This window comes from Mus musculus, chromosome 16 (assembly GCF_000001635.26).
Source record: "Mus musculus strain C57BL/6J chromosome 16, GRCm38.p6 C57BL/6J".
NCBI classification, from domain to species: Eukaryota; Metazoa; Chordata; class Mammalia; order Rodentia; family Muridae; genus Mus; species Mus musculus.
In genome coordinates this window covers 91,909,005-91,932,176 of record NC_000082.6, presented here as the reverse complement: position 1 = coordinate 91,932,176, position 23,172 = coordinate 91,909,005, and the positions used below count along the sequence as shown (strand labels likewise).

General features: G+C 49.2%; 2 protein-coding genes and 1 non-coding gene across 10 annotated transcripts in view; 2 read left to right on the top strand and 1 right to left on the bottom strand.

Annotated features, from left to right (window-relative positions):
- The first annotated feature begins 546 nt into the window (after positions 1–546).
- On the top strand, positions 547–6,954 carry Atp5o (ATP synthase, H+ transporting, mitochondrial F1 complex, O subunit). Its single transcript, NM_138597.2, has 7 exons — positions 547–657; positions 1,773–1,823; positions 3,168–3,278; positions 5,195–5,324; positions 5,606–5,718; positions 6,550–6,636; positions 6,786–6,954. Exons 1-7 carry the CDS (start codon positions 622–624, stop codon positions 6,897–6,899), a joined length of 642 nt encoding a protein of 213 aa, NP_613063.1. The 5' UTR covers positions 547–621; the 3' UTR covers positions 6,900–6,954.
- Positions 6,955–10,761: 3,807 nt separating this feature from the next.
- On the top strand, positions 10,762–10,868 carry Gm25245. Its single transcript, XR_003952037.1, has one exon. It is a non-coding gene; the product is annotated as a U6 spliceosomal RNA (small nuclear RNA).
- A 717-nt stretch (positions 10,869–11,585) lies between these two features.
- The window catches only part of Itsn1 (intersectin 1 (SH3 domain protein 1A)), a 191,282-nt gene continuing 179,695 nt past the window's right edge, over positions 11,586–23,172 (bottom strand). For 7 of the 8 annotated variants that reach the window (XM_006522934.4, XM_006522931.3, XM_006522935.2 and 4 more), the window contains 2 exons: positions 22,799–22,972; positions 11,586–20,316 (listed from right to left, as the gene is read on the bottom strand). In XM_006522934.4, the coding sequence (XP_006522997.1) occupies positions 20,168–20,316; positions 22,799–22,972 (323 nt within the window). In that variant the 3' untranslated portion in view covers positions 11,586–20,167. The remainder of the gene's footprint in view (positions 20,317–22,798; positions 22,973–23,172) is intronic. The other variant, NM_010587.2, reaches the window with a different exon arrangement.

The following is a 23,172-nucleotide window of genomic DNA, read 5'->3' as shown; positions in this document are numbered from 1 at the left end:
ACGCCCTCTTCTGGTGTATCTGAAGACAGCTACGGTGTACTTATGTATAATATAATAATAAATCTTTGGGCTGGAGCGAGCAGAGATCCAAAAACAAAAATTAAATCCCCAACAACCACATGAAGGCTCACAACCATCTGTACAGCTACAGTATACTCATATACATGAAGTAAATAAAGAAATCTAAAAAAAGAAAAAAAGAAAAAGCACAAACACACCTGTCAACTGTCCTATGTAATCAAAATATGGCCAGAAGAGCCAAGAAGTGCGCCCGGGTAGGTTCACTTTTGGTTTTTGTTTTAAGTAAAGCCTGAAGCATTGCCACAGAAGCACACTTGGCAGGTTCAAGACGAGTCAACGATGTTGACGATGCATGTGCAAAGAGTTTAAATCTAAACCTAATTTCAGACTTAATTTTCTGGTTCCGGTTCACGAGTCCAGCCGGACCGCGGCAGGTACGGACTACAACTCCCAGCATGCAAGAGGTTCTTACCCACACTCCCGGGCTCCTGACGCGTACATTTCCCAGAAAGCCGAGCGATCACGCTGGCGCGCGCGCGTGCGCTCTGGCGCCAGTAGTCTCTTTTCATTTGGGTTTGACCTACAGCCGCCCGGGAAAAGATGGCCGCGCCTGCAGCGTCCGGACTGTCTCGACAGGTAGAAGCTGGCGGGAGGCTCCCTCCCAGGGTTGCGGGTCCCCGGCTCCCATCGCCGCGTGTGAGGCCGTGGCTGAGGGGTCAGGCAGCCCGCCCAGGGTCGTGGGGCCCGGCGACTGCAGGCAGCGTGGGGCGGATCCGCGTTTCGTCCCCGTGGGGAGTGGGCACGGATTTCTCTGTCTTGACCTTGACATCCAGGACTCACTGCATAGCGGAGCAGCTGGCAAGGGCATGGGAGAGAGCACTGGGGAGAGTACATGCCTGTCCTTGCTGGTAAACCTAAGGGCTGCCTGCTGCTTAGGATTTTGAGTGTTGGAAAAGCGCATCCCCTGTGTTTATAAAGAAGGGGGGAAGGGCTAAACGTCTCCCCTTTGGCTGGCAGCTGGTGAGTGATGGCGAGCTTGCAACAGGCCAAGTCCAGCAGAACCTGGAATTGGGTGGAAAAAAATACGTGCCTGGGTCATCTGCCATGATAATTTTGTATCGACAGCCGTCATGGTTTTCATCTGCACCATACAGAATTATTACTAAGGCGTTAGAAAGTTTTTTAACCCTCATAGCCAGTTCCAATCGAGTACATTCTAGTCTAGAGAGAGTAGTATATGACTGTGACCTGTGCCCTCGCAAAACGCTTTTTAAACTGGATTCCAGGCTGCTCCAGTGACAGACACAGTGCCTGAAGCCTGGTGCTGTATCAAGAGATCTTTGGTCTTAGATAGCATTTCAGTTCCTAAGCAAGTAGGTTTCCTTGAATTAAGACTGGACTCATTTCATGTTCATTAAAGTTTTTCTCAAAGGTGATGTAATATAAATCCTCCGCTTTCATAAAGCATTCTTCCCAAATGTGATAAAGCTCTTAATTATTTTGAAAAATTCCACTTTGGGAAGTTAGCAGCTTTTCTCTCTCAGCTATCCAGGGAGGAAGGTGTTGGGAAGGCAGTTTCTGGAGGGATTTGGGGTGATTCTCAATAGGGAGTGTATAACAAAGAGCAGCTCCCACTCATATAACCTGTGTGATGATAGAAAGGAATTGCGCAAGTATTTGATTAGATTATTTTAACACATTGCTAAGCTAATGCAGAAACCCTGTCTGATCTGTTTTCTTTTGTTCTAAAGGTTCGGAGCTTCAGTACATCTGTGGTCAGGCCCTTTGCCAAGCTTGTAAGGGTATGTCAGCTTACTTATTTGTGTGTGTGTGTTTGGAAAACAATGAAAGAGTGAGTTGAACAGAAATACGTTGAAGTGTGTAATTAATAACCTTGGTCTGCAAGGGTGGCAGTTCCCAGATGAGTGCCTGGGTGCAGGGGATGCTGTTGGGCGCCTGTCACACAGGGTGGGCTCAACCCTAGACTTTAATGTTCTAAAAATAACTTGTTTGGGCCCAGCAAGAGCTCAGCAGGTAAGGGCTGGATGGCAGGCCTGAGGGTGTGAGTTCAATCCCTGGAACCCGGAGGGGGAAAGGAAAGAAAGACCTGAAAGTTTTCTGTTCTGTTCTCTGCGTGTAGTGCGTGCGCGCGCACACACACACACACACACACACACACACACACACACACTGTATGTATAAAAGACTCTTAAATTGTTTTTCCTAGCAATCGTCCATAGACAAGCTAGCCTTTCATTCTTTTTTTTATGAAGGAACTGTTTCTAACAAAAGAAAGTGAAGTGCCCAGATTCTCACACAGTTGATACTCTGTGGCAACTCCGAGTTGCTCAGATGTGAGGCCTGCTTGCAGCCTGCACCTTGTTTCCCCAAGCAGAATCAGTACTGACAGGTACCATTCCCAGGCACCAAGAGTCTCACCATTGATTGCAGAGGTCTATTGGCCTATTCTTTTTAAACCAGAAGTCTGACTGACCTCTGGCCCAAGACAGATTGAAGTATGGCTGCACGTGCATTTATTCTATAGTTCATTGTTACTAATTCATGCATGGCAGAATCTGAAGATATCCTGGGCTGCTGTATGCTCTCGGGCAACCAGGCCAGTGATCTGCACTCATGGTCCCCTTAGGAATAGCAGAATACAATGCTCTAGGGACGTTGGGTGGAACTTACAGCAACACACGCTACGCTTAATAACAGCACCAGATTCCTTCAGCCTCTGTGAGTGGAGCCATTTTATTCCTCCTGAGAACTTCATAAAACACCATGACCGTGATAGGGACACATCCACATGTGCACTTCTTACTGCTGCCCCTGCATTGCTAATCTTCACAACTGCCTGCCGTCGTACTAAACTCCTGTGCTTAGGGATGGCATTGTCACTGAGATCAAAGAAAGCCAAAGCTTGCTGTAACATTTGCAGGTAGGGAGAGCTGGGAGAGACGCTGGACACTGCCCTCTCTGCCCCTCTAAAGGTAGAGGGTCCTGGCCAGGGAGACGGCCCTAGTTTGTGAGTTCTCATTTAGGACTGCACCTTGGCTTGGCAGTGGGAATGCAGTCTTGGAGTTGGGGGTAATTCTGTTCCTGACTTAGCTGCCTCACTCCCCCCCTCTTACTCTTGTTTCCAGCCCCCTGTTCAGGTCTACGGCATCGAAGGCCGCTATGCAACCGCCCTGTACTCTGCTGCATCTAAGGAGAAGAAGCTGGACCAGGTGGAGAAGGAGCTGCTGCGCGTAGGGGTGAGCAGCTCTCTGTTGGGCTTGTTCCTGTGTCCGGTCCTAACGGGGTACAGCCTATAAAAAGAACCACTAGAAACTGCCAAACAGTTTGCTGTAGACAAGATGCTGTTAATAAGACCGCTGTATTACTCTGAAACTTTTGTGTAATACAAGCTAGGAGATGCGTAAGTATATTCACATGAACCCAAGCTTTCCAGCTAGAAAAGAAAATCAAAATATAACCCAAGAACACTTGCCATTTTAGAAAAGAATTTTAAAAAGAATAAAGTTTATGTCTTTTGACTATATTGTCACTGTATTGAAATTATATTTTCTTCATGAAAGTTTCTTTAGGAACTTATCCTGGGGTTTTGTTTTTTTCTTTTTCATTATGTTCTTTCTTGGGAGTTGGGGCGTGTCAGGCACGCGCAGTGCAGGTGCAGAGGTCAGAGTCCTTCCCTTTACACCGTGAGTTCTAGGGGTCAGACTCGGGCCAGCGGCCTGGGCCCTTTTGCCCTTCCTGGGTCTTTGTAATTACTTTGGTCCCAAGATGTGAAGGAAGAGTGGCGCAAAGTCGGAGCTCTGTGTCAGCAGCAGCAGGCCCAGGGCCGCCTGGAAAGGACCTTCCTCTGCATTTTCTCTTGAAACACAAAAGAGAAAAATGAGCTTTGTAAATTAGCAGAAACCCAAGTGTGCCTCAGCTCAGAGACTAGCCCTTCCATTTCTTAAGGGGTAGCTGCCCCTAAGTCCTCTGTTTATAGACCGCAGCACGGATGCTGCAGCCCCTCGCCTCAGTCTGCTTAACCTAGTGCCCAGATTTGATAGCAGCAGTTTAGCCCTCTCTCCCCTGTCTGCAGATAATACTGAGGAGCTTGGCTGGGCCTGGCCTCTCCCCTGTGGGGAGGCACTGACGGACAGACAGGCCCTGTGCTGGTGAGCACCGCATGTGGGGAGCGGCTCTGCTCTCTTTGAGCCAGGCAGTCGTGTTCACTGTCAAGATGGTGATTTCGGTGGTGGACATTAGACTGGGATTTGGGGCAGGCAAGACGGCTCACTGGGTAAGGACGCTTGCCACCAAGCATGGCAACCTGAGTTCATTTTCTGGGACTCACATGATGGAAGGAGAAAACCAACCCTAAGGCTGTAGGGGTCCCTTGTTCTTTGGCCTGCACACATTCACTGTGACCCTCACAGGAGTGTGTGTTCGTTCTCTCTCTCTGTCTCATGTTTTTAGTTATTTAGATTTGGGTTTAATAAAAATCCAGAAGTGAATCATAGAGGAAAAAGAGGGGTGACAGTTGTCGGAGGTTCCATAGGTGAGATCTGAGGGTCTGAGGGAGCGGCAGTGTGATGAGAGTCCCCTTGACGGTCTACCGGATGCTCATGGGCACATGAGAGGCATGTCTGCAGCTTCTTGGAGAAACCGTAACATGAAGTCTTAGCACTCTATGGCAGTGGCCTACTGGCCAGGAGCCAGCAAGGCGCTGGGAGTGGCTGACAGGCAGGCGGACGCGTTCACCCACTGCAGGCCCTGGAGCTCTGGCCCGACACTGAGGTGGGCAGGTGCTAAAGTGGCAGTGGCTACTGAGTGTCGGGAATAAGACGGATTCCCAGCATGTTGTGGGTTTTGTCCTCCCAGACCAATCTCTCAAAAGTTAGGTTTGTTCCAGGAGCTCTGTAGGAGGGCAGACACAGTTAGGGTCTCCTGAGGCAGGAGCCCAAGGGCTCGGTGTACTTGGGAATGGTGGAGTGAGAAAAGTGAGTGGCCATGTCATACTCAGAGAGACATGGCTGCTTAATTTTTATGATCCTTCTTTAAGATGCATGTATGAAACTTTATAAGGTGTTTTTGAAGTTCCTCAAAACATGACATTAATCCCTTGTAATGTCATGAACACAGAAATGTGTAGCAGCTGGGATTGTGTGTGTACTTGCAGCAACTCCTGAAGGACCCCAAAGTGTCTCTGGCTGTTCTGAATCCCTACATCAAGCGCACCGTCAAAGTGAAAAGCCTAAATGACATCACGAAAAGGGAAAAGTTCTCCCCGCTGACGGCCAACCTCATGAGTGAGTGGGCGGGCGGTGGCCCAGTGGCTTTCCTTAAATACCTGTGTGGGGAGGTGGGGCAAGAACCTGGTGCCCCAGGAAGTCCAGAGAGACATTGGATCCCCTGGAACTGAAGTTACAGTGGTTGTGAGCCACCATGCGGGTGCTGGGAACTGAACCTGGGTTCTCTGCAGGGACAACAAACAGTGCTCATAACCACTGAGCTGCCTCCCCAGACCCCATTCATATTCTTAAAGGACTCTGCATGTGGTGATTCAGTGAGTTTCCTGTCACTTTCCCAGATTTACTTGCTGAAAATGGTCGCCTAGGCAACACCCAGGGTATCATCTCTGCCTTTTCCACCATCATGAGTGTCCACCGCGGAGAAGTGCCATGCACAGTGACCACAGCATCTGTAAGTAGCAGGCTCTTGCTGCTGCACTGGGGACGTAGCTTGTCACTCGTGACGGCTCTGTCAGCTTCCACTCGAAAGGCCTATTAGTGATTAGTCGTGGGGATCCGACTGTTGTATGAAATAGTGACTCGAAAGTCCTGTTACAACCTGAAGTCTTAAATGCCATATTGAGTTCTAGGGTGGATGTGTCCAACCTGTGGGTTGGGGTGTACAGGCCCACTGGAATGAAGTGTTAACTAGCCACCATTTATTGAGGCTGCCGCCTTCTGGGGATGTTGTAATGTGTTACTGCTCTCAGAAGATAGGGATAAAATTGAATGGTGCTTAGTTTATGTTTATGTCAGGAAACTGAAGCCTAGCTCAACAGGGTGGGTTCGGGATCTGAACACAGGCCTCTCTTCTCAGAGACCTATACTCCTTATATATTGTATACCCTGCGACAAGTTATTTTATTGTTGTCCCCAAGACATAGGTCAGCCAAAACAGGGGGAAAGTGTTTGATGCATACACACAAGTAGTAGTTGCAGTGTTCAGCCCCTGGCCTTGTCCAGGTTGTAGTGTGTTTAGGACACCTATGGAGCTTTGAGGGGAGGGGGAGGTCTTGTGTGGCCAAGCCCTCTGCCTAGAACCAGTGCTTAGAAGATAGATTGTGGTGCGGTCACTCCTTAGTCCCCACCCCCACCCCGACACACAGGTGTGTACGCATATGCATGTCCCCACACATTTACATGCACACGCAGTCAATGGTTTCATGCCCACTGTGGTGTCTCCCTCTCCTTGACTGTGTGTGCTGCTGTAGTGCTGTTTAAAGGAAGCTTGCTTCTTTTTCAGCCTCTAGATGACGCTGTTCTCTCTGAGTTAAAGACGGTGCTGAAGAGCTTCCTGAGTCCAAACCAAATACTGAAACTGGAGATCAAGGTGGGTCTGCATGATTGTGGAGTGTTAGTGCTGAGGCCCGGCTTACACATACCGAGTAGTTCCCACCTGTGTCTTGGTGCCCTGCCTACCCCCGATGCCTGTCTGATAGAGCGCTGTGTTTCACGTGTGCAACCTGTTTTCTTTCCTAGACTGACCCGTCAATCATGGGCGGGATGATTGTCCGAATTGGGGAAAAGTACGTTGATATGTCTGCAAAGAGCAAGATTCAGAAGCTCAGCAAGGCCATGCGGGAGATGCTCTGAGAGACTGTCACCTGTGTGAGCTCTTGTCCTTGGAGCAACAATAAAATGCTTCCTGAACAGAGGGCGTGAGGAGCCTTGTCCTTTAAGGGGCAGCACCAGGTCTCCATCCTCCTATAGGACCCTTTAGAGTGTCCAGCTTAGACAGTTCCTTTGGGCTGGAGGGCTCAGTTTGTATGTGTCATTCTCAGGAAGTCATTGATAGAGTTAGCATTGTGCCTACAGATACAGTCTTGCACTGCCTATCAAAGTCTTGTGTCCTTGGAGGTAGCTGAGAACTGGTCCCTAACCAGTCATAATGAAGGCCTCCCTACTGAAAGACTCTCGGTCCTGACAGAGCTCCTAACTGTAGGGTGCTCTGACTGTCGAGACTACCGTCTATGCTCCTGGCAGTCTTATGATTTGCTCAGAGTAATGTGGCTATGCAGCAGGAGGTGAGGCCCAGGGTGCCAGCTCGACATCTCCAGCCAGCCAGGCTACACACAAGGCCCTTGTCCCTTTCCCCAGTGTCCCTAACATGCTCCCAGTCCACCTAGAGCCAAACAGCATCAACAGTCTTCCCGAAGCTTACCTCTGAGGCTGCTAGAGAAGCCAGAGCTCTCTGACCTAGCCCCTCCTTGAGCGTGTTTGCCTAACTGACTACTCCAGAGAGCTCCTGACGGAGTACCTCAAGAAGGGCAGAAAGTGCAGGAAGTCCTCGAGGGCAGGGCTAGAAGCTACAGCATGGCTTGGGTGCCCTCGCCTGCCCATCGTGCCTGGCAGCCACCTACCAGAGACCCCCAACAGGGCTACAGCACAAAGGACTCCTCTTCCCCAGGGCCACGAATGCCAGGACATAGTTGGGCTGCTAGCACTTCTAACTCACTGATGACCTGAGGCTGCAGCTAATGACTTGTATAGGCCAGGTCTGGCATGCCTCACCACGTGTTCCAGGTTGCCTTCACCAGCAGCCGGGCAGTCCACACAGGTGGGTTCTTCCAACTGGATCCAGATGAGATGTTGGGATCCAGAGCACCCAGGCTGGGAGCCGGAGCCAGGTGCTGCCAGAGGCACCCTCACCCTGCCGGGGTTCCCTGTTGACACACACACACACACCCAGCCCTTACCACAAGGGAGGACTGATGCAGAGCTGGATCTGCATCCCACACTGCTGGGCTTTTCCCTCCTGGCCGCAGACTCCCCTCCAGCTTGCTCCTGAAAACCCGACAGCCTCCACACTGACTCCGAGGCTCCAGACTGCCTACAGAGGAGCTCACACGCTCTTGGGAATCGGCTCAGCTTCCTCTGGAAGAAGCACATGAATACTGGGATGCTTTGAGCTTTGCAGCTTGAGGTTGCCAGAGATGACCCCAGAGCCTCGTGGAGTACAGCAGCCTGGAACTCTAGATGAGACTGGCCCCGAGTCAGGCAGCCTTGATTGCCTCTCAGGTGCTAAGATTCAGACATCACACACCCAGGTTTACAACAATGCCCTTCCTAACACTCAAACAAAACAGCCTGGTGTATAGCACATCCCGTAATCCCACTCCCCACACTCACAAGACTGAGGCAGGGCGATTATGAGTTTTGATGTCAGCCTGGTTTATGTATCAAAACCCTATCTTTAAAAGCAGAACAAGGCACATGGTGGCACACGCCTTTAATCCCAGCACTCAGGAGATGGGCAGGCAGATCTCTGAGTTCGAAGTTAACCCGTTCTACAGAGTGAGTTCTAACTCAGCGCCAAGTAGGCTCGCAAACACGGGTAACTGCAGCTCCTCCAGCCTCTGCAGGTAAAACGCACTTGTGTGTGCATCCGTGCCCACCCCCCAAACAAGTAAAACTAATAAACTTAAAAATAGATGTCGAAATCAGCCGTTTGGTACTTAGGACAAATTGGGATAAATGGATGTAGCATCAAACAGCCCAGTCCCATGCACTCCTCAGAAACCGAGCTGACAAAGAGAGCAGACAAACCAGACCGGAAGGGTTCTTGACTTGTGCAACTGAACATCCCTGGGTGAGGGGCACAGAATGACATCCATGCTAGGTACCCAGACGAGAATAACACATGAGGACATCACAGGTCTCACACGGAAGCCAGTTGTCCATGCCTGGAACCTCAGGCTTGGGCTGGCGAGGCAGAAAGACCAGGAGTTCAAGGCCAACCTTGGGTGACCCTGCCCAGGAAGAAACGACTTGTGTAGAATCTGTAGGGAGTGTTGGGAGGGTTTGACTCCTGTATTTTTCTGGGCTTGCTGACTCTGCCTTTGGCACCCCGGCTGTTCTCAGCATTTCTCACGCTCTCAGGAATACACAGCACGAGGAGTCTGTCTCCACTACCTGAAGAGGACACAGGAGAGTTGAGAAGGTGGCGGCTGCCTTGTTTGGGTTTTTTTTTTTAGATTTATTTTTGCATCGTTTTTCTTGTACCCCTACAACCTTATCTCTGGGAAACAGACACAAGAAAAGACACCTGTCTTCAGGGCTGTTAGCATCCTGTGTGCAGAGAAGTGAAGGCAGAAAGAAAGAGTTCACCCTGAGCTGGTGAGGTTGGCCGTTCGTGTTTTCATGAACCATGTGATTTAAACCACCCAGGTCAAAACGGCCCCAGAATTGTTTAAGGAGGCTGGCCTTAGGCTCTAGATTCAGGGGCCTGGTTCCTGCCAGTGCTGCCTCTGGTACAAAGAAAGGAGAAAACCCCAGTCACCTTGACCTGAATGGGTAGGTTCACATATAGTTAGATGACAAAGGAGGGTTTCAATATCAAAAATAAAACAAATAACAAAAACCTGTTTTTAAACAAACAGAAGCTGTGTGGTCCTGCATCAGCAAACCTTAGATAAGTGTGGAATTCTGTAATTTATAATAATGTCTAACACATTTTTAGAACTCCATTAATGTTATAAAACAGACAATATAATCTTTTTGTAAGTACTGTTATCTAGCAACAGGCAGGTATCACAATGCCCAGGATGCCTATTAGGAGTGGTCTACTTCTACCACTGGGCAGGGCTGAGAAGGAGCCGCATGCCACCAGCCTCATGGTCCACTACAAAGATCACAAAGGCTAGTTAACCTCACCAGCACTGTGGGGGAGGACCTACGTCCATCCTACCTTCTCTTCTGCACATTCGGAACACCTGGGACAAGGGACAATTGTGTGGGTGATTTATCTTCGCAGCCTATGACCACCCCAGCCCCAAAGACCAGCATTCCAGGAGAGAAGGAAAGAAGTCTCTGGACAAGGGGGCCAGAATTTAGGTGGGTCTGCATGTTGGCCTTCAGAGATCTCTGGATGGCCTGACCTTTGGGACCAGGGACAGTCAGAGAGCACACTGTCATTCCAGCCTTCGCGGAGCCCGGGAAGCTTCCTGCAGTAACGCTACCTGCACCTCTGCAGTCAGGACGTTACTCCCACTTGAGCCTCCAGCATCGTGAAGCCTAGGCTGGCAGTATTAAAAGGCACACAACATGCTGGGAGACGTGCTGGCCTAGTGCTCACACTTCCGAGAGTCCAGGAGCGATCAGTATTCACCCGAGTCACCAGAAGCCAGCTCTTAATTGAGAGGCATTTCTGGTCAGCTGGGTAAGGCTGGACTCACAAGGTCCCCTCTAACTAAAGTCATTTGCGATGCTCTCTCGGGGAGCAGGGGTTAGAGGTGAGGTTAGAACTGTTTCACAAACCCTCCCTGGTTCACTTGAAGCAACATTCAAGGTGGTCAAGTATAGAAGGGCTGTGCCCAGGAGTAGCCTGGACTTTGGATACTTTCCGGGGAAGAGAGTGGAGCAGGGAAGGTAGGCCTCCTGGCTCGGCGTGGGCCTCCAGGAAGTTTCCAGCTGACTGTTCACACCTGAAAACATCTGCGCCTAGAAACCCAAGCTCGTGCTCGCTTCGGCAGCACATATACTAAAATTGGAACGATACAGAGAAGATTAGCATGGCCCCTGCGCAAGGATGACACGCAAATTCGTGAAGGGTTCCATATTTTTGGACCATGATATAGCTGTCTCTTGTGAGACTAGGCCAGGGCCTAGCAAACACAGAAGTGGATGCTCACAGTCAGCTATTGGATGGATCACAGGGCCCCCAATGGAGGAGCTAGAGAAAGTATCCAAGGAGCTAAAGAGATCTGCAACCCTGTAGGTGCAACATTATGAACTAACCAGTACCCCGGAGCTCTTGACTCTAGCTGCATATGTATCAAAAGATGGCCTAGTCGGCCATCACTGGAAAGAGAGGCCCATTGGACAGGCAAACTTTATATGCCCCAGTACAGGGGAACGCCAGGGTCAAAAAATAAGAATGGGTGGGTAGGGGAGTGGGGGGGGGGGACTTTTGGGATAGCATTGGAAATGTAATTGAGGAAAATATGTAATAAAAAAAAAAAAGAAAGAAAAAAAGAAACCCAAGCTCAGCCTTCCTGTGTGCTTCCAAACGGTGAGAGGCTGAAGCCAGCATGTGGCCTCCCCAAATGCGCCTGAATTCTCTGACCATGCCATGTTCCTGACTAGAGCCCATTGTCTGTGGCAGCAGGTCTGGCTGCAGGCAGACTGTTTGTCTCTTCAGAATATGCGTGCATCGTATGAGTTAACATGGTCTCACCCCGGGTCATGGCTACAAGATCTCTTCCATTCTATCATGGCTCCACCCATCTCATCGACCACATATCCCCTGCAAGGCAGAAAAAAAAAATCCACACGTTTGAATTCCTAAACATTCACTTTGGATTTGTTTTTTAATAAAATTTAGATGGGTTGAACCCAAGTGACCTGATCACGCATTTCTACTCCTGGGATATGATTTTAAGTTTCTTCTATAGTTTATGCACTTAAGTTAGATTCCTAAAATACTCTCATATACATACAGAAAAATAATCTCTCGATGAGAAATCACATTTTACAATAACAAGTTAGATATTCAGACTAGAGACTGTTAAGTTTATGCAACATTGAACAGCATAGCCTCTTACATACTGTATACACATATAATCATCATTGCCAAAAACATACAGCAAAGATTTCCTGACGAACCACATACAGAACACAATCTTTTCACATTATGTAGTGGATTTCCGTCTTTTTCCTTTGTTGGAAAATGCACAAAATACAGAAACCCAGGAGCTGTGAGCTGACTGTCAGACACAGGACATTTGGCGGAGGTTTCTCGCCTCTGTACAGATATGTTCACCTATGTTCACCATCGACGTGTGGAATGTTGCAGAGCAGAAGAGCGAAGACAGTACAGCACAGGGGAATGGTAGCCTGCGCCCCTGTGTGCACCGCGGCAGACGGAGGGGCAAGGAGACTTTAGCTTGTGGGCTGCCAAGGACCAGAGCTGAGGCTGACCTCTCAGCTCCATTGACAACAAATGCTCAGTTAAATGCATGTCTTACCATTGAGCATCATTTGAGAGAACGATCTGACAGCAATATTCAGCAAGTAACGCTTAGAGAATGTTAATTGATGAAGGGTATCCAAAATCTTCACTCATTAAAATGGATGCTGGCAGAGTAGTGGTCAGGTCCCTCTAGGGATCATGACCCATTTAAGGTGATTTAAAGCTGAGGCAGGTGAGCCTTCTGTGGGTTTTCCCTTCTCAGTTTCTGTGTTTCTAGTTTTGAAAGAGGGTCTCACGTAGCCCAGACTGGCCTTAAACTCCTGATTCTCCTGCTTCTATCTCTGGAGCGCTGGGATTACAGGAGTGGAATCGGGAAACTCGAGAAAGATTATTGCTCTGCATGTGTGGACATGGGTCCACATCTGCAAACGGCAAACAGAGCCTCAAAGGGCTTGGAGCATCCAACACAACACAGGCTGCACAACAAAGCAACACACACACACACACACACACACACACACACCTTTGAGGAGCGGCTTCCTAACTTCTGGCCTCCCCAGAGCTGTGGGCTTCCAGAATGCAGAGGTTACACACACAGCAGAGCCTTTCTTCTTTGCGAACACCCAAAGACACATGGAGGATCTATCCCGTGAGAGCCCTGCCTCCCAGGAGTAAACTCTCAGACACTTGGCCTCTAGGGCAGAGAGGCATCTGGCTCCGCCCACTCTCTCTCCAGAAAGCAGTATCTAAAGGAACAAAGGACCTCTCGATGTCAGACAGGGACCCTGTGCTCTTCTAGGCTCTTCTCCATTAAAGTAGTTTAGAATCTCCTCTGTGACACCAGAAACCGGGAGACCAACCCTTGAATAGGGAAAGGTTTCATTTCAAAGCAGAAAATTCAACTTTGAAGACTCAAAGGCCCCACTTGATATCCAGAGACACACCCTGGACGGAGACTTGAGAAACCATCAACCTATGTTGACCATTCCCCGTCCATCCAGGGCGCTTCCAGGTGTTAGCCGGGGGTTCGGGCGCTGTAATTATTCTGCACTGTTTGTACTTTTAAGAGATAAAAGAGTAGAGTTTTGAAAAGCACCTCACTTTCTAAGAATGCACGAGGCCCTGGCTTTGATAATTAGCACTGCAAGGAAAGGAAAAGAAAACAAGGGAGGGAGGGGGGAGAGAGGGAGAAGGGACGATGTGTTTCCATCTCAGCTCCGCGCAGCCTGCCAGGGAGACCTTTCCAAAGAAGAAAGACATAACAAGGCCCTCCCTGCTCCATTCACAGTGTAGTCAAGGCCAGCCCCAGGGTGTTGGAGCCCCTCCAAACAGCAGGGCCCAAACTCAGCTCAGTTCTCTGCTGCCCCTGCTGAAATCCCTAATCATTTGGAGCAAGGAGGAGGCCATTTTTATTTTTGCACTTGGTCCACACATTACCAGCTGGTCCTGAATGCAGCTTGGGGAAGGGTAGAGCAAAACATCTCCTGTCTCCTTCAGTGGGACACACAGCCATCCCCCAATGCTTGGTACACACATACACACTCACTCACAGACACACTCCGGGCATCCAAGGGCTGCATCAAACCATTTGCCACTTAAAACGTCCAAAGTCGAAGTCTTCAGGTAGACACCCTGCTATCCTACCAAGTAGGGCTACCCTGTCTCGCAGGGACAGAGGCCTACTTCAGGAAGCCAGTCCTTTTCTGTGGAGAACTGAATTGCAACATTCCCCTCTGAAGGCACAGAAAAGGCAGGGAAGCTGAGGAGGGTCTCTGTCCACCCCAGCAGGCAGGAACGCCATTTCAGTAGGTGCCCAGCGCTGGGTTCACTCACACCTTCCTTCTTTGCTCACGGCTCAGCTGGGAGAGTCGGGGAGCACTACAGTCGGGTTCTAGCCCTGACCCTACCCCCACCCCTCTCACTAGCAAGTTCCACAAGAGCAATGCTGCTGGGATGCAGCAGGGGGCGCCAGCACCTTGACCCTGCCAATAGAACCATCTAGGTAGGAAGAGCCCCACAGTGCGGAAATGGCCACACAAGCCACCACGCTGCCTTTGGCTCCTATTTGTCTAAGGTCCCCACTCTTGTTTTCACCGAGAACAGGAGATAAGACAAGAAAGACAAAAGAGTATAGCCGGGGAGGCAGAAAACCACAGGCGCAGCTCTCGCACAGGATACGGGTACGATGGTTCTAAAAGAAGAAGGGAGGAATTTCCACAGCGTAAAAAGGAGCCTTGGTCACTGGCCAGCTCCCCAGAAATCCCGGAGGGACGCTGGGCAATCTGAAGGCTGACGGAATAAGCCCGCTTCTGAATGAAACTCTCCTCGGTGGACTTCGAACACTAAAATACTCATCACTGTAATAACAGCGAGACTCTAGGCTGCTCCAGAAAACAGAACAGATCCGATTAAAATATAGCATAGGACCTGACACAGCGTAGGGGCAATTCACCCTGAAATAGGACAGCCACACACAGTGCTAGGAGAATTATTTGCCAAAATATAAACTATTAGCTCCTTTTACTAAAGGAACTAGTTAGGTCTGAGTAGAACTGAGTTAGTTGTTTGGTGGAGATAAACACTAATGTTTCCGTACTGAGTTTTCTGTACCTTATCCTTCAAGACATCCCCAGTCCCAACCCCTGTGAGCCACGGCACCAAGAAACAAGTCCAACAATCCCCCTGTCTCCACATCCCCAGCTCTGGTACTACAGCTACGCATGCTGAATCTGGTTTCTTTACGAAAGGGCTGGGGATCAAACTCAGGGCCTCAGGTTTGCCGGGCTAGCACTTTGTCAGCGATCTACCCAGCCACTGAGCAGGAATTTTATGTTATTAAAGTGACTTAAAATTAGATCTACAAGTTGGCTTAAAAGCCACAAAGGAGGTCCCTTCTCTGCCTCCCAGCCCCCAACAGGCGGCCTGGACAGGATAGAGCCCCCCTGAAGGAACAGCATCCTGTCAGCATTGCTCACTGTGTTGCTGTTCCTGACTGCAGTCTGCCCAGGGTGCTGACATAGGAGTTTCAATGCTCTCAACTTAGAGAGCCTGAGATCCTGGCCATCTTTCTCACGGGTTGTATTTTCCTGTGCTTCTCAAGGACAGAACCTTTCCTGGCGCTTACAGACACGAAGTCATTATACACATTAGTGGATCCTTGGGACCACAGGGACCTCGTGCAATGTCCTGTGAGGAAACGGTCTCCGGGACTTTCTCTTCCTCTAGCTCAGCTACTTTCTAGGTATCAGGAAACAGGGAACTGGAAAGAGGAGTCCCTGTGGCAACCAGCCAGTTATTTATTGCAAGTCCAAACTAACAAGAAGTCTTCATTATTTCCTTGAATAGCCCTTCAAAGGACAATGTTCATTAATAGGAGTCATTCAAAAGAGAATGCTATGCCCAAGGGCCTCTGGGAATTTGCCACTCAGAAAGCCGTGATGGTGGGGGCTGGAGAGATGGCTCAGTGGTTAAGAGCACTGACTGCTCTTCTGAAGATCCTGAGTTCAAATCCCAGCAACCACATGGTGGCTCACAACCATCCGTAATGAGATTTGACACCCTCTTCTGGTGTGTCTGTTTTTTAAGTATAATAAATAAATCTTTAAAAAAGAAATAAAAAAGAAAGGAAGCCGTGATGGTTCTAGGGGCTGCTACACTAGAGGTCTAAGTCTCCATGACAAGGAGGGCAGGGGTAAGTCCCATCTTCAGTTTGCGAGTCTCTTCTCCAGAGATGCGGTCCCCTAAACCCCCACGGGGAGTACGTGGCACTGAGTGAGCCCTTACCTTCATAACCTGCGAGGAAGCCTCTTTAACGTTCTCTTTGACCACCTGCCCTGTCTCCCTCCTTCCTCCATCCCTTCTATCCTTACATCCATCCTTCCTTCTTTCTCTCTTCCTTTTTCCTTCCCTCCTTTTTTCTCCTGCATTACCTTGGCCCGGTGACCCTCACACCCCCACGTCCCTGCAGAACAGGGTCCCTTGGCAGGTAGGCAAGCAATGGAGTTGGGAAAAGGTCAGGTGCTGACCCCCCTTTAAAGGAGACTGTGCAGGGGAGGAGCGGGGAGATACAGGGGAGGAGGGGGTGGCATCTTAGGACCCATGTTGGGGACTCCTTACTGTCAATTACTAGTCAGCAAGATTGGGCTCTTCTGAGGAGGTTCCCACCACTCATACAAGCCAGCCTCTGTAGGCCTGCCCAATAAGGCATTCCCTGAAATGTCAGCTTCAATGTGTCTTTGGAGAATAAGGGGGAAACAAAGAAAAACAAGAATTTGGGCCCATGGGGCCAATCCAGGGAAGAGGAGGAGGAGGGGGAGGGAGAGGAGGAAGAGGAGGAGAGGGAGGAGGGGGAGGAGGAAGAGGAGAGGGAGGAGGGGGAGGAGGAAGAGGAGGAGGAACTGTCTCTAACTCTCGTGCATCTGGATTCTGACAGGGTCTAAAAGAGGAAAAGAATCCATCAGAGGTTTGGCTTCTTCCTAGGAATCAGGCCAGGTCCGAACAGCTAGAAACAAAGCCCTTGGGGGTGCAAATCCTCCCTGCGGTCTCAGCTGGCTCAGGTTCTCCACCTGTCAAATGAAAGCCAGAGGGGCCCGTCCATGTGTCCTTGATTAATGGATTCTAGGACACCCTGGACTGTATATGGTCACCAGCTCTCTCCTGCCCAGCTCTCTCCTGCCCAGCAGCTCCTGGGGAGGTAGCTGCTGTCCCACCCTGGAAGACCAACCTGCGATCACCCTTTCCAGACGCCTGTGACCTCGTGACACACGTCTAGAACACACGTTGGCACTGAGTGAAGATAACAGGCAGTATGAGCGGCCCATTGATCCACCTTTTATAAAAATGAAGACAGCTGAGCCCAGCGGGACACACTTGAAATTCCAGCACACGGGAGGCTGAGACAGGAGGACCCTAAGTTCAAGGACATCTTGGGCTATGGAGTCAGGTCCTGTCTGAAAATAAGGAAGAAAGGTTCTTTAGGGAGAGAAGTTTCTTATTTGCTGTCCAATGACAGAGACATATCATTACAAAATTGAACCCAGCACCCTTGCCCAGTTTCTCCAGCATTCCTGCTGACTCTCATCTAGAAGGCTCTCTGTTCCATCGAGGGCAGATCTGGACCTTAATGATTGACATATGTCTCCAAACTCTTGTGGACACAGCAAATCTGGTCCCAAGAGATAAAGCTATCCATCCATCTGCTGGGTGACAAAACATGGACGCTTCCCCAGAGACAAGGACTGACCCTTTGGATCAAGTGGCCCATGAAGGAAGCCCAGTCAGGGGCTTCTGTCCTCAGAGCTCTCGGGATAATTCTCAGGGGTGACTGAGGGTCAGAGCATAGCCAGGCTCCAGGAAAGTGCCTTCCTGAGTGAGAGGAGGTCAGAGTGTGGGAGGTACTGGCAGTGTGGCCCATAGAAGAGGGATGCCTTCAGGGGGTATCTGAACAGCTGGCATCAAGGTGCCAGGTGGTGCAGCCTGGGCAAGCATTTACAAAGCAGACATCTGAGCCTCAGATTCCTCGTTGGCAAGGACCTACCATTTGTAGGAACTGAAGGCTAGCTGGTCAAAAAAGTAGAGTCAAGGAGGAGAGAATCAAGGTTTGAGACTCTGTGTGTCACCCATGGGTCACAATAGGACTCCATCTCAACAGAAACCAGGAGTCACAGCTGGGTCTGAGGGTCAGCCCAGCTCATCCAGAAATACAATTAATCACAACAAATGACACCAATCCAGATCTGTCACCCCTCAGGACAACCCAGGGGTGTCTAGTAGGGTCACCTGGGGGAAAGACTCACAGACTGCATTCACATACTACAATCATGGGGTGCTTGCTATGAGTAGGTAACCCAGAACCTATGGGGTCACCATGCATGCCTCATCCTTCCTACAGGAACACTGATGTTCAACATCATGTTCATGTTCAACTTGGAAGGGGGAGGGGAAGGGATTGTAATGGTGACCCTATACTGGCCATTTGCACACAGAATGTCTGTGTTTCACAGTATGGGAGCATGTCCTTTATCAACATGCCGAACAAAGCCCCCCTGGTTCCAGAACCAAGAAACCATGGGTCACAGATCTAGTTATAGGTATCATTTAAAACAGTTTCTTAACAACAACAGAAACATGAATGTGTAGTGTTTTGATAGTGTTTTCTGCTGGGAAAGTGGTAAGCCAACGCATGCTCGAAGTTAAAGTCTACCTCATGTTCAGCTGAAAGCTGCTACCTGAAGAGTTTATTGGCTTGTTTCAAAAAATAGGTGTGTCTGTTGTTCTTGATACAAAAGTCAACACTATCTTCAATAAATAAACTCTAAGTGCTTCTTGGAAGTATGAAATGTAAACTGTTGTCCTTTGCCCCATACACGTTTTGAGAAATCACTTGAAACACACACACACACACACACACACACACGGAGAGGGACCTTCTGGGGTCACATGGAGCATTCAGATTTCAGCAGAGTGGCTATTCTGTCACCGAGACACTACCATTTACAAAGTACTTCTAGAAACCTAGTTAAAATCTGAGAACCTACCATAAAAAGGAACACCACCCAACACAGGAGAGCCTGAGCCCAGGAGCCTGAGACATGCAAAGGCCAGGCCACCCAACACAGGAAAGCCTGAGCCCAGGAGCCTGAGACATGCAAAGGCCAGGCCATGACCACAGACTGGAGATGCAAACGAGGGACCAAAACAGCCTGCACTTCTCACTAGCAAATCAAGTTATCTAGATAACCAGCCTATCTTTTAGCATTTAAGGGAGAGAAAACCCAAAGAACTCAGACAAAAAAGCCTGGCCTATGGTCATACACTCCTGATTCTCGCAAAAAGTGCGTGTGTTCCTATGACTAAGAGGTTGTTGTATGCCCAGGAGCATCGCCCATTTTCCCACCCCACATGTGGGGCTCACGGGTTCCCAAAGGTCTTTCCCTCAAACCAGTAATGGATTTTCTTAGCGTTTCTCCACACTACCTATTCTATCTTGAATTCTTTCTTTTTTGAACTTCATCCATCTAAGGCATGACTTCCTGGTGTGGTGGGGTTTGGGGGTGCGGTGACCACTAAGGATTGTTGTTGTTACTTCTCACAAGTCTTTCAAGCACAGAATGGGCTCAGACAGGACTGGTCTCCAGACAGAACTTCTCATGAAACATTCCAGGGTCTCCAAGCCCAAAGAGGATGCTCTGACAATAACCAAGCCAAGGTCATCCCAGTGACCCGCAGTGACCCACGGCAGGACCTAACTCATCAGGACAGAACCTTGCAGATAATGAGCTTTTGGAGGATCCTCCAAGCTCACCCAGAATCGGAACGGAATCACCCTGTAGCATGCCACCACCGTGTTTCCACTGATGGGCACTAAGGAAGTCTAGAGGGGAATGGTACAGCTCTAACGACACATGGGAGTGTCTTCTAAGCGACAGCTCTCCAGAGGGTTAAGTACGTTGGTGTCTGCTCCAGAGCCATTCAATCTAGGGCCCCATCTCCCAGGGAGGGCTGGGCTCCGAAGCCACAATTCCGTCATAATTGGACACACACACACGATATTATAGGCCAAGTAGTCTACGAAGGGCTGGTAGAGGAGAGAAATAGGAGGCCTACACAGTTCTCCAAAATACAGTCACTGTGTTTATAAATCTATTTTATAGGAATCAGACCCACACCTCCAGCCCAGGGAAGGAGCCAGGCTCCCAATGGAACCTAGTTAAAGGTCACAGATTTCAGAGACTCTAGAAGCCATGATGAGACCATAGGGAGAGCAAAGGAAAAGAGAATTTGGATTCATAAAATGAGACATGGTTTGAAGGGCAGGATTGTCGAGAACGACTCCTAGCAGCCTCGAGGGGCTTCGTCTTTGCTTCATCCCCGTTGCTCTGAGGCTGACCACCAGACAGCACGCCCGCACGGGGCCTTGAGGAGGAAGTCATCTACGATCATCGCAGGGCTGCTACGGCTCATCAAACAACTGCAGGTCAAGGCGGACCACAATCTCTCCCGTGGGGACCTCATGCAGCAGGAGACACTTCGTAACCGGCCCCTTGGAGCCCTGGTCTTTCTTGATGTCGGCCACTCGGATCTCTGTCCGACCCAAAAAATCTGAAAGGAGGAAAAGCAGAGGATGATCAGAAAGAGTTTCTGTCTCCAGGACACGCACTCGTGACACTGGGACTGTCCTATGACTGGCCGCTCTCGAGCTCTTCTAAAACCGCTGGTACTAAGTCCAACACCAGCACTTCCATTTTACTGCCCCATGGAGTTGTCAATGATATTTCAATGCTAAAACAAAACAATACAACAACAAAAACCCCAAGACTTTTTAATATTCCCAATTTTATATATATATATATATATATACACACACATATATATATGTGTGTGTGTATGTGTGTGTGTGTGTATATATATATATATATATATATATAAAGAGAGAGAGAGACACACACACACACATACATATAGATATAGATAATATATCCATGTGATGGGTATGCCAACTACCCTGATGGATTATTACACACTATATTCACTTATTGAGATACCACATGGTATCCCACAAATAGAATATATTCTGTGTATATTTTAAAATATATTAATAGAGTCAAAAAGAAGGTTCAGTCAGTAAAAACCTGTGCCTTCCAGGCTCATGGACATACGTTTTTTTGTTGTTGTTGTTGGCGGTAGTAGTTTTTTTAAGATTTATTTATTTATTTTATTTATATGAGTACACCGCCATTGCTCTCTTCAGACACACCAGAAGAAGGCATCGGATCCCATTACAGATGGTTGTGAGCCACCATGTGGTTGCTGGGAATTGAACTCAGGATTCTGGAAGAGCAGTCAGTGCTCTTAACCACTGAGCCATCTCTCCAGCCCATGGACATAAGTTTGAGCCTCAGGATCTACATTTAAAATGAAAACCAGGGGTGGGGCTGGAGAAATAGCTCAGCAGTTAAAAACACAGGCTTCTCCTCCAGAGGACCTGAATTCAGGTCCCAGCATCTGCACGGTGGCTCACAACCCCCTTGTAACTCTGATTCCAGGGGATCCAATACTTTCTTCTGGGCCCCGCTGGCTCCTATGTACATATGGTGCCCATAAACTCATGTGAGCAAACACACAGATACCTTTTTAAAGCTAGGCCAAGAGCATAACTCAGTTGGTGGAGTGCTTGCCTACTGTGCTCAAGCCTAAGATTCATTCCCAGCTCTGTACAAACTGGCTCCAGGCCAGCCTGGGCTACATGAAACCCAATCTTTTAAAAATGGGGAAAAAAGGCAAGTGTGGTGGCACAGATGTGTAACCCCAACACTGAGGAGATGACAGAATGGGCAGCAAGTGGGACCAGTTGGTGAGCGCCAGGCCAGGGAGAGATCTACCTCAAACACAAGGTTATCTTAGTGGTGGTACTAAGATACACACACACACACACACACACACACACACATACACACACACACACACACACGGCATACACATACACAACATACACACATATATTTGACATACATTCACATATACAAACACATAATATATGTGTACTTAAATTTTAAAAAAATCATATTCTAGGGCTAGAGAGATGACTCAGTGGCTAAGAGCACTGACTGCTCTTCCAGAGGTCCTGAGTTCAAATCTCAGCAACCACTGAGCCATCTCTCCAGCCTCACTCTCTGATTTTTATTTGGCTGAGAGAGTGTGGCTTCCTGGCTTCAGTGGCCAAAAATCACTGCAGAAGAGAGAGCAGGTTGAGGGTAGGATGTGTCCAACACGAAGCTCTGTGCTTCCCAGGGACAGCAGCGGCTCCAAAGCACCTGCTGTTAGCCAATGTCCTTCTTGCTCCACTGGCCAGCATTAACCAGGTCTCCTTACAAAGCCCCCGTGGCTTCAAACTCTTAATTCCAGGATCAGCCTCCCAGATGCTGGGATGACAGGTGGAAACCACCAGGTGTGGCTATCTCTTTGCTTTCCAAAGCACTCATTTATTTTGCATAGTTTCGTATGTATATATGTACATCCGTGCATGTGTACATGTCATGGCACTCGTGGAGGACAACTTACAGGAGTCGGTTTCCCCTTCCACCATATCAGTCCTAGGGATCAATCAAGCTCAAATCATCAGGTTTGGCAGCAAGTGCCTTTACCTACTGAGGCATCCTTGATGATAGCCAAGGACAGAAAAATCGCACTACATCGAGGTTCCCAGGCATACCCTCCCTCATTCGCCTGTGTGGGAGCACAGATGACTACAGTCTGTCTAGTTCAGTGAACCAACGAGCCCAAGCACTTCCTGCCCACATCCACTCCGTTGCCTCCCGCAGCTCCTTGCACCGTGCCAACCTCTCAGGTTAAAAGCCCAGGGACTGCCGGGGTCAGGTTCTCAGGTGGGGAAGCATGCACCCTGCTCAACTGGGATGACGACGGGGTGGGACCAAGAGTGTTGGGATGGTAGAGCAGGGAAGCTAAGGGTGCCCGGAGGGCAAAGCGTGAGGTGCCAAGCTGCCCCGAGGGCGGGGCCAAAGGTGCCCGGAAGGTAGAGCGGGCTGGGTCGGACTAAGGGTGCCCCAGGGCCATTTCCACTTACCATCAGGCGAGAACTGGTCCCTCTCAAACACTGTGATGCAGAGAACCTCCTGCTCCAGGTCTCTGATGAAGAACTGGCAGTTAGAATTCCACTTGGGGTTTAGCGTGTCCTGGATTGTCTTGGTGATGTGGCACTGAGAGCCCATGGTCACCTCACAGTACGGGTTGCTCTTTCCTAGAGTGAACAAAAGCCCCTGCCAGGTGGGACACATTTCATTTCGATCCCCCTACACCTTCAAGATTCACAAGTGGAAGATCTGGTGGACCCTCCCGTAGTTTGGTATCACATTCAGAAGAGGAACAAATCCATTAGTGGGACTCAATTTCAGACCCCGTGTATATATATAGTATATATATGATTATATACCTACATGT

Coding starts and splice junctions, on each gene's coding strand:
- Atp5o (NM_138597.2), top strand. CDS start 622: ATGGCCGCGCCTGCAGCGTCCGGACTGTCTCGACAG. Junction 3,279..5,194: donor AGGAGCTGCTGCGCGTAGGG/GTGAGCAGCTCT, acceptor GTGTACTTGCAG/CAACTCCTGAAGGACCCCAA. Junction 6,637..6,785: donor TACTGAAACTGGAGATCAAG/GTGGGTCTGCAT, acceptor TTTCTTTCCTAG/ACTGACCCGTCAATCATGGG.